This window comes from Oryzias latipes, chromosome 14 (assembly GCF_053564925.1).
Source record: "Oryzias latipes strain Hd-rR chromosome 14, Olatipes_Hd-rR_3.1".
Taxonomy (NCBI): domain Eukaryota; kingdom Metazoa; phylum Chordata; class Actinopteri; order Beloniformes; family Adrianichthyidae; genus Oryzias; species Oryzias latipes.
The window spans coordinates 25507497-25518729 of record NC_136250.1 but is presented as its reverse complement, the minus strand read 5'-3'; the positions used below and the strand labels follow the sequence as shown (position 1 = coordinate 25518729).

General features: G+C 43.1%; 1 protein-coding gene across 1 annotated transcript; it reads left to right on the top strand.

The window, feature by feature from the left end:
* Positions 1–1642: 1642 nt before the first annotated feature.
* pgap2 (post-GPI attachment to proteins 2) lies at positions 1643–9782 on the top strand. Its single transcript, XM_004076675.4, has 6 exons — positions 1643–1955; positions 4488–4656; positions 7347–7596; positions 7671–7777; positions 7896–8004; positions 9299–9782. The coding sequence occupies exons 2-6, from the start codon at positions 4489–4491 to the stop codon at positions 9427–9429; spliced, it is 765 nt and encodes a 254-aa protein (XP_004076723.1). The 5' UTR covers positions 1643–1955; position 4488; the 3' UTR covers positions 9430–9782.
* Positions 9783–11233: the final 1451 nt, after the last annotated feature.

The following is an 11233-nucleotide window of genomic DNA, read 5'->3' as shown; positions in this document are numbered from 1 at the left end:
CTTTCCTTTTTCTCTCTTTAGTTTTTTAATTACTTAAATTCATTTTCACACAAATTTAACAGGATGTACTTTAAAACATTTTTACTTTAGATTTTTATTTTAATTTTTTCTGTTTTTATTTACTTGTAAAATAAAATCACTTGAAACATCAGTTTCCTCAGGTTTGACCTAACAATATGCATACAAGCAACCTATAACCTGTGCTGTCACAGGACACAGGACAGTCCGCTGTGACACACCGACTCCTTTTGCAGAAGTGTAACAAAAATATTTGTTTCCTGTGTGGTTCTTCTCTTTGTGAAAGAAATAGTTAAAACCCTGACACAGACACAAGAACAAAATATATCATTTATTTTACTTTATTAATCACATAAGTAAAACATACTTGTATAGCTGAATTCACAATTAAGTTTTAGTATGTAGTTAGTTCACACTTAACATGCATCAGTTTGTGTTTTCTGTTTGAAGGCTGGCTGGTTCTGGTAAAAACTGTTATTTTTTTCTTGAGCTGAATGCAACCATGACACCAATTATGAATCAATTATTCCAACCATTTCCGTTGGCTTCATGAATGAACATCAATGGAAATGACAGAACATATTCTTCTGTTTGTTTACTTAAGTGTCACATAAAACTGAAAAAAAATGACAAATTGTGAAAGTTGTTGTTTATTAAGTTGTTTATTTCTGGCATAAAGAAAACACAAATATAAAGAGAAAATAGACTTTTTTGTGAATATGAAATAGTTTCTGTCATGTGTCACATCCAAAGGGAGCAAATGTAGTCGTCCATAATGTAAAGTCAGCAGTAATGACAGAAAAAACAACTAGGCCTCTACAGCTTGTATTTGTTGGTGCTCCTTAACTATCAGCTTGTAAACCTAACAAATAAAAATTAAACTAGATCTAACGAAGTGACCCAGACATATTTTTTGGACCATAAGCTGCATCCAGGCCCTTATCTTGCTGTGAATTCTAATTGTGCTAAATGACCTCAAACCTTTTTTTGGTACACAGCGTTTAAAAATCTGTCAAAAGATTTTTAAACGCTTCGTCATAATCAAAAGGTTAAGACGAAGTCGCATCACTTGATGGATTGTTGGAGCGTTATGGGTCCTGTAGGTGGGAGCCTCCTAGGCGAGTAAGTACAAATAAAGTTTAATTTATTCAACTGTTTTGTTTTACTTGATTTGCCTTATCGCCAAATAAATTTGTCCTTTTTTTAGAATTAATAACATTTCCTTTTTCCTTCACCAGAGAGCCACATGTGGCTCCAGGGCCTCAGGTTGCAGAGCCTTGTGTTGGTTTGTTGGAATTCACAGCTGCTAACATCTGGTCTACCCAGTCGGTGAAGGACCCAGCCCTCGTCCTTGTAGGAATGCAGTCCTCAGATGTGGACCATCTCAGCTGGTTGATGTGGGACTAACATGTAGAGGAACTGTGGTGCAAAGTATCAACTGCACTCTTCTCATAAACAGTCTGTTGTGCAAAGCCAGGGAATGGTTGTTTAAAAAATAATAACGATAAATGCTTAAATACGATCAATACCGACTCATTAAACTCATGACAGTACGTGACCTTTGCCCCGTTTAACCCCCAGCCCCACCCCTCCACCCTTTCTTTCTCTATGGTTTACCGGAAACTTTATTTTGAAATCCACGTCGTTCCCGGAAGTGCAAGAAAAGTGGAAGCCGTTGAGGCCCGGCTGGAGGGTCTGAACCAAAACTGCTGTTAAGGAGGGAAAGCAGACTGTTTCCGGGTCGGGGGAGCCCGTAAAGCTGCCTCCGTGTAAACGCCTCCGCTGTTGAGACCCAGAAATCTTGGACGGAAGGCGGTTCCGAAGCTGAGCTCAACATGCTAGCTAGTAGTACGAGGCTAACCGGATGAGCTGAACGAGGCGGTATATGTGTCCGCGAGGCGGATCCGCTGGTCAGCGCGAGCCGGACACCTGTGAAGGTGAGAATCGTGCGTGTCAGCGGGTTCTCCGTTCACAGGCAGAACGCCAGGTGCTTAAGTTACGTCAGCGCGCCGGTGCCTCACCTGCACGGGTGGAGCAGAACATGACGGGGTCGAAGGGAGCTGCTGATCATGGGAAAGTGAACCATAGACGCTCTTTTCCTGATTTCCGATTTTAAAGATTATAACAGAATATGACAGGAATTTAGACTCCAACATTTTCTGACTGTTAATACGCTATAAGGTCCTCTTAACTACTCAAAGACACACACAGAAGTGTTTTCTGAGTGAACACACAGACCAGGCAAACAAAAATCACAACATTAGACTGTCTGACCGGATCAACCAATCAGCACCTTTCTTCTGTCAGGAGCCAATCACCGTGCAGCTTCTCAACGCTATGATCTCTAAAGACCCACTGATGAGAAATGTATTTTTAAAATGTTCTTGTAGCATTTTTTCCCATGATAGGAGACATATATATATATAAAAAAAAGTTTAAGATTAAAGATGTATTTCTAACCAATTTTTTTCAAATTGTTGTGAATCAGGAGCAGACAAAAAGAAAATGAGCGTGTTTGTGACGTAGAAAAATGTTTCAGAAAGGAGGTAAAGTGTAAACTCTGAGTGCGTTAACCCTGAAATCAGGGAAACCCTGGGTTTTCCGTTTCAGAATGGGAGGTTTGTTAAACCAGAGAAAGCAGAGTAAGTCAAACCCGTTTCTGAAAGAGAGGTAACTTTTACTCGGAGTCAGTATCCATGGTTACTTATGCTGTGAACCTAACCTGGTCGGGAGCAGGTTTTATTCTCCAAACTCAAAGTTTCTGCCGGTCCCCTCCCCCTTTTAAAGACGAAGCGGTATTTTTCGCTTTAACCTTCATTGCCCAAATGTCCGTCACACAGAGACGGTCTAAGTGACAAGAATGGCTTGTTCTTTTTTGGAGGACCCAATAGACGAGGAGGCTGCATTAATTTGTAGAGAATTACATTTACGAGGATTTTGAGAAGACTCGATTTTTTTTTGACTTTTAGCTGCTGCCATGTTCTTTTAATTCCTGCAGGATTGCATCTACATGAAAATGAAATCAGGGACATTGAATTAGATTAATGTAACAATTACTTTTTGGAAACACGATTTGCTAGCACTGCTTACTTTCTAATCCCATATAAACCTATACCTCTTGATCAATACAAGGGTAGTGTTGCAGGTGTGTGTGCTGAGCGGGGTGCGATCCACGAGAGACAAGGGGAGGGGCGATTGCAGGTGCAGATCGGGGGGGGTGGGGGGGGGGGGTGAGCAAGGAGCAGAGGTGTGTGCTTGGTATATATTGTGTGTTCGGAGGATGGAGCACTTAGTTAAATAAAGAGAAGGTGTCATTCCCAGAATAACTGTTTTGGAGTCATTCTTAATCCGCTCTGGAGGTTGAGGGTTTCCAACGGGAAGTGAACCCCGAAGGAGAATTCCCTTCGGCCCTGAAGGAAATCTCCCCTGCGCTTCTGACCACGGTCGGAAAGACAGGAGAAAAGAAAGGAGAAGTCTTCGCGCAGCGAAAGGTTCAACAGTAGACAAAAGTTCACTTTGAAAAACACAATTGCATGTATTAATATTAAAATGACCAACGTTTGCAAGAGGGGAAGGTTAACAAAAAAGTCCTCTAAACATTACCGACGTTAAATGCATTTTTCCCCAGATTGGTTCTGTGCACTATGCAGCATTTCATGCATTTACACCAGGAAGAACACTTCAAAAGTACTCCTAAATATCCCCATTTTTTATTTCACACCGTACGCTATTTAAAAAATTATTACAGTCAATATTTTATGACAATGATTTAAATGCAAACTTAGGCATTCATTTGAACAGCTATGTTTCCCACGCTAACTGTCTCTGTTTTGAAAAATTAGCATAATCGGAATGAAAAGACCACTGGGAAGGATTTGAAAATAGAAAAATGTATAGCTGGAGTGGGACCGGAAGCAAGAGAGAAAAGTGTGAAAATGTTGTGTCCGTCTATGTGATGCCGTGTCGGAGCTGAAATCCCCATAACCTCTTTGGGAATCATGGGAATCTTGTCCCGGTAGCCAATGGGCTCCAAGCCCCGCCCCCACCTGAAATTAGCTTGAAAATACAAAGCAGCAGCTGATACAAATAAACATGATTTTTTCATTCAACAGTTTTTAAGTTTCAAGTTTTGTTTTATTTGAAGGTTCAAATTTACAGTATTTTTTCAAATTTTCAATATTTCTTTTAAGTTCAAATGATTCTTTCCTCAAATTTACAATTTTATGTTTCAAATTTTCAACAATTCCTTCAGGTTTACATTTTGTGCTTTTGAGTTTGAAACCGTTTTCATCTTGTTTTGTTTTTAAATTTACAGTCTGGTTTTTCATTCACCTTTTTTTCTTCAGTTAAATCATTTTCACTCTGACTGACAAGCTGCAGCTCTTTTCTCACTCAGAACATGAATGTGTGGCGTGTCACTCATTTTCAACGTCTACTCTTTTGCCCCGCCTCCCGGCGTTTCTGTGCAGGATGCTCCACGGGCCGTACAGCACCGTGGACCGGGACCGGCCCCTGATCCGGCTGCCTTTCACCAGCTTTATTGTGGCCACAGTTCTGCTGCCCCTGACGGCCCTCCTCGCCTGCCTCTTCATCTCGGTGCTGTACCACTATGAGGACTCCACCTACACACACTGCCAGGTGACCAACACAAGCCCCGCCCCCACTCATCTTCTCACTGCCAGGTGACCGTTAGAATCCCAAACTCCTCCTGAAGCTGTGGACCTGTTTTTCCAGGATCCTTAGTAAGCACGTCAATAGAAATTCCTGCTGCCACACAGATAGGAGGGAGCGTGTGACTCAGTGGGTGTGGTCACATTGACCTTACGGCGACACACGTGAGGCGAGCTGTGGATCCATTTGAAACAATGAAGTATGTTTAGGTTATCGGGATGGAGCAAACAGGAAGTGTGTCAGAAACACTGACTGCATAGGACACATGTCAAACACGAGGCCCGCAGACCGCCCAGTTTATTATATAGAGATCATTTTATACTGTTTGTTGTAATGTCCCAGCAATACGTAGTGCTGTCAGCAAATTAACTACACATCCCATAATGCAGTGCTTCAGCTGAACACTGTAAACTATCCTTACACAAGAGCAAAGAAAACAGAAGGATTCGATTAGTTATTGCTGAAAAACACAAATCTGATCAATATTTTCAGGTTTTGTTTTGGTAGATTTGCAGCGTAGTCATATTCTGAATTTGTATAATTTTGACAGGATATATTGTTATGGGGAGCCAAATCTTATGGAATATTTAAAATTTAAATTTACTTTTTGTATAAAATGAAATAAAAGTAAAGAAATTTGATGTTTTTTTTTTGTTTGTTTGTTTTTGCCTATATCATGCAAAATCCACTTTTGGAGCTTTTTAAGTGTCTTAGAATGTTTGTTCTTCACTCTAAACCAGTGTTTTTCAACCAGTGTGCCGCGGCACACTAGTGTGCCGTGGGAGATGGTCAAGTGTGCCGTGTGAAATTGGCCTCATTAACTGATCTAAAAACATTTTCCATCTCCAGGATTTCAGCTCTGTGTTCATCCAAACAGGCCCTGATAAAACACTGAGGAGTTAGGAATATAAAAGATCGTAAAATACTTTTTCTTTGCGTTTATTTTATTTTATTTTATTAAAGACATTTTGATAAGAATGACGGCAGCGCGATTCAGCTGCAGCTCCGGCTGTATTTAGGAAAAGTCCCCCCCCCTTTACCTGTCTCCACCAATCATTCTTGAAGGCTTAATCACATGTCATCAGTCTGACCAATCAGAAGTGGTTAAAGTCTTCACTTCCTTGTCCCGATTTAGCTCGTAAAGTCGCTCAGTTCTAACAAAAATAGCAGCTAAAGCTCGTCTTTAGCGGTGTAGCTTTCCACAGAATCCGGTATCAGACCGTGGAACAAGTGAACAAAACCATGAAGCTCCGAAAAGCGATCTCCGCCGGCCGTTTTTATGCACTACATCTCCCATGATGCATTGGGTTGTGAGAGTGACAGCGTAAAAGGAGTTCTGTTGTTAAACGTCTTGAAAACAACGAACACACTTCAAACTTTTTTTAAATCTTCTAACTTAACTTTTGTTACATCTTTTAGAAAAACAGCTGCAGCTTCCAGCTTTTTCTGCAATAATTATCACAAAAATGCATGTGAGATTGTGGAGGGGCTGTAGATCAATACAGACTATGAGTTTCTCCTTTTTTTTCATTTCTGGATGCTAGTGTGCCGCGGGATTTTTTTTAAGCTTAAAGTGTGCCGCGGCTCAGAAAAGGTTGAAAAACACTGCTCTAAACAACCTCAAAGTGCCACTTTGATACAGCAGTTTCATATGTGCACGTACGTAAAACAGCTTGCCAAATTTACAACACGTACGTGCAAATTCTCTTGCAATTTGGAGTTTCTCTAAAACCCATAGAAAAAGAGCGACAACAACTGCCTATCACTATGTTCCTCTCCCAAACAAACACAGCTGCACTGCGGGCTTCAAAAGAAGAAAACACTGCAGAGCGGAGTCAGGAGGCAGCAGCTCAGTCTGAAGAGCAGTGAAATACACCTGAGTCACTATTTGTCCCACTGTACTTTGTATTTTATTTTATAATAATTTTAAATTTCCTCCCGTTTAATCTAATTACTCTCGGGTCGCGGTGGGCGGGGCTAATCTCCGCGATTTGAAGCCTTCTGTTCACATCGATGATTAAAATTATTATTTGACAGTACAGTACATAAGTTATTTGTTGAAAAAACTTTTCTAAAGTACTTTTATTTGTGAAACAAATGCTTGAGCCTGTAAAATGGTTTGTTCTTTCTTTATAATGTATAATAGAGTTTTTAATTGTATAATACCTGTTAAAAAAATAAAGGTATTTACTTCACGGATTTTGCCTATCACGGGTTCTTTCTGGAACCTAACCCCCGCGAAAAACAAGGGTTTACTGTATTACTCTAAAAACCTGCTCTCTGAGCACCAGCCCCACCCCAATCCACGAAAACGACTGTCCCCTTCCAGGAAGACTCTGCCCCGCCCCCAGACTAACACACACACCCACTTTCTACATGGAGCTAGCGGTCACCGGTCTCTAATCGTGGCCGGGCTCCTTATAGACCCCTGTGGGTCCCCTGGTGTGTGAGACCTGGACGGAGTGAGTGTGACGTCACTTCAACCGTCATTTGTCAGGATGGGGCGCCGCTGTGTTGGATGGCATCAGTAAGCAGTGATTGCTCCGGGCGGGGCGAGTCCAAGAAAACAAATGGGTGCAGCAGCTGTGGGTGGGGCCAGCTGCAGCAGAACCACAGAACCGGTCCTGTGATGACATCCTCCTCTTCCTGTCTTTCAGGTCTCCAACTACCTCCCGTCCATCAGCTCCGCTATCAGCCGCGTGCCGGAGCGCTACATCTGGCGCTGCTGCATCGGGCTGCACTCGGCGCCGCGGTACCTTTTCTCTGTGGTTTACTTCAACTTCTACCGGCGCCGCTTCGAGAGGAAGCTGCCGGAGCTCCTGCTGAGCGGGCTGGCGCTCCTCTGCAACATCGCTGAGAACTCCGGGCTGCTGCTGCTCACCTACGTGTCGTCCACCGAGACTTACAGTGAGTACGGCGGCGCCGGCCGACCCGGTCCGAAGCTGATGAAGGAGAGACTGAGCGTGTTCCTCTGTCTGCAGGTTATCACAAAAACGGCTTCATCGTCTTCGTGGGCAGCTCGCTGCTGCACATGCTCGTCACCTGCCGACTCTGGTTTGTCCTCAAGCGCCAGTACCTGAACCCCGAGGTACCAGAACACCTTCAGGTGCTCTCTGATTGAGCTTCTGTCAACAGAATGACGCAGAACATGTCAAAGAACCACCAGAACCTCAGACCGCTCTCTCTCCTCCTATCTCTGCTTTCAGGAGGTGACATCATACGTCTGGAAGCTGCGGCTCTTCCTGTTCAACATCAGCTGCTGTGGAGCAGCGGCGTACTGCTTCAGGCGCCACAATAAGTTCTGCGAGGATGGAGGTGAGGAGCAGAGGAGCGCCCTCTGCTGAGGGCAGAGAGGAAGAGGCGGAGTTTACACTTTTATTCAACCGCCTTCAAATATCAAAACACTGTTTTGTAGTCAGAACAAAATAATGTGAATTATTTTATAGTATAAACGGGTTCGTTATAACCAGGCATGTCCAAAGTCCGTCCCGTAGGCCAAAAGGTTCCACCGGCCCGCAGGCTCCTTTCATAAAACCAATCATTCACGACTCCCAGCATTTTCTAAAAGCTGTGTTCATTTTCTTGATGTGGTTGTAAACTTGTGGCGACACCGTCGTGTGACCCTTCTGTGACACTTTCCAGGTCATTTCTGAAATGTTGACTATAAAGATGGACTACCAGAAGAGGGTGTCACATTAATCAAGATTAATTAATTAAAGACAAATTAGGACGTTTTTTTTTTTTTGTTTTAATCAGGTTAATCGCATTATCGTCGTGTTCTCTAATATAAAAAACAAAGGTCCAACGGTTTACTTGCATGAACATTTATTTGAACTGGCTCTCACCGCCGTGTACGCGTGACGCGCGGCGCTGCTGCTGTGACGACTTCAAAATGCAACCTTGTAGTTCTAGACAGAACCAAAGCAAACCGTCCCACAACACCACAACGATCATCTGTTCTGGAAGAGATGAAGCCGGACGCTCTGCATTATGGGGCACACAGGGGGCTGATGGCAGCAGACTGAGGAATAACTATGTCAACATGAAAAGTGTTCCGACTGTTTTTGTGTTAAATTGGAGAACTCTGGACCCGATGCTTTGTTGTTGTGGGTTTTTCTATGTTGTTGGAGATTGGAAATAAAACTCTCCCTTCATGGTGTAAAAGTGAAGGTTTGTTATATCAGGAAAACTTCATGAAGCCAGTTTTTAGTTGGGTTTGGATCTTTTACTGTGATGTGAAGAATTTAAATGAAAACATGTCAAAATGAGGCTTTTCCTAGCATTTATTAGGTGAAAAACGACTGCAGTTTAAAATAGATTCATTACTGGTTAAGTTTAATTAATAAAACAAGAAAATTATTGGTACTAATGCTAACTACCACAAGCAAACGGAATGGACAACGTGAAAAATGGACAAATTGACAGTAATTCTAGTAAAAACATTTGTTTTCTATGTAAAGAAATGAAAAGTGAGCCATTGCAAAAAATAGTTCCTTTGCATGGAATGTTATTAAAATAGAAGGTCTGGTTCTGCAGAGATGATCCTCGGGTTCCTCTTCCTCATAAAAAGCTTGTTTTTTACGTGACTCCGCCTCTTCCTGTCTTACAGTCTACACCGTGTTCGCCTTCTTCGAGTACATGGTGGTCTTCTCCAACATGGCCTTCCACATGACCGCCTTCTGGGACTTTGGCAGCAAAGATGTCATGGTGGCCACACTACCGGAGGACAAACGCTACTGAGCATGTGCGGGCAGAGGAGACTCCTCCTCCTCCTGCTGTTGCTCCGCCTTCAGTTGCTCTTGGAATCTAGACAGACAGCCGAAAACATCGGAGCAAAGCGGCTTCTCTGTGACGAGTCGGTGTTTCTGCACCGCAGCCACAGATGGATGATGGGAAATCCCATTTGAAAGGTTTTCTCAGAGAAATGATCCGTTTGAAACTCTTTAATCTTAAATGAAACATTTCCATGGGGGCTGCAGCTGCATCAGCGTTTCTGTTCAGCCCCCTCAGAAAAACAGTTTTAGTATCAATTATAATTTATTTTATGTCAAATCATGAATTTGATGAACTATTAAACGTTTAGGAGATGTAAATGTGTCTTTAGTCTCACCTACGGTGCTGTTGGTTCAAATCGTGCTCATGGTTTCCACAGACTCTGTCTTCTCAGATGTTCGCTTTAGGTTTTACATTTGCTGCCTCTCACCCGTCTAAGCAACTTTTTGTGCGTAAAGATCTTTTGAAAGAAGACCTCTGGACCTGAAAGGTCATTAGTGATGTAATTTCCTGTTCTGAGACAGAATGCTCTGTTCCAGGTCTGCATGCTGGTGCTGTGGTTAAAGTCCCGTCACTTGGTTCCCAGCCAGGTGTGTGAAATTGACCTTCCTCATTTCATCCAATCGAGTGTCTGTGCCTGGCATTCACAGAGCTTTGGAGGAAGACACCGGACTTTGTATCGGTTCAGTTTCCAACCTTCCACCATTCTGGCCCGTTTCTCTCCGATCAGAACCCAGAAGCAGCAGCCAGAACAACAACGTTTATGTTGGGTTGCTATTGTGATTTAGGCGGCTTTGAGAGGAACTCTGACTTAAAAGGAGATGAAACTCTTTCCTCCATGGTGACCCCAGCTCTCCTAGAGGAGGTGGGGGTCTCGTTCTGAGTCACAGGGATCCTGCAGACTACATCAACAGGATCTGAGGGGAAAAACAGCAGCATCTTCCTGCCGAGTTCTCCAAGCTTTCACCGTGTGGTCCAGCAGCGCCACCTCCAGGCCCTCGGCTGCTGCGTGTTTTGGAGAAGCGGGAAAAGGAAGAAGCCTCCTACCTTTGAGGAGGCGCAGGGAAGGAAAGGTCCTCTTCCTAAAAACATCGAACATGCTATTTGATTGGAGCAGTTGCAGGTTTAATGCAGGGCTTCACGTTCATTTTGTTAAGAATTAGTGGTTTGCTGAGAGAGGAGGAAGAGTCATCGAGTGTATCTGAAAATGATTGGAGGAGCAGGAGAGGTCCTCCTGAGGTGCAGCAGCTCGTGTTGGAGATGGAAACTGGTTTGATTACCATCAGCTCCTTTGTGAATGAGTCCTTTCTCTTGTGACAGAGCCCTTTCATGGCTTTGGGGGGGTTATTTGTTTGCAGGTTATTTGTTAACCTCACTTCCCTCGAACATCATTTACCTGAACAAACAAGCCACAGCTTTTACAGAACAGGAAGAGCTCGTCTCACAATAAAAGTGCTTTAATAATAACTGTGTTTACAGTTCATGACAAACACGGCCGTCTGAAAGCGGCAGGTCACAGATTACGTCAGGACTTTTCTGCAGGTGTGCATTTTTTTTCCCACTTTTGGACTAAACCTGTTAAAAAGTCCCGAAGCTGTTTTGAATTCTAGACTTAAATTGTCAAGTCAAGCGCAGTTTTGGCTCAAGACGAAAGCTTTCCTTTGCAAAAAGTAGTTTAACCCTTGTGCTATCCTAGGCACTGTAACGTTGGGAGTGGGGTCATCTAGACCCACTAGACAGTGCTCTGAACCGTTTTTCTTCAATGATTTGT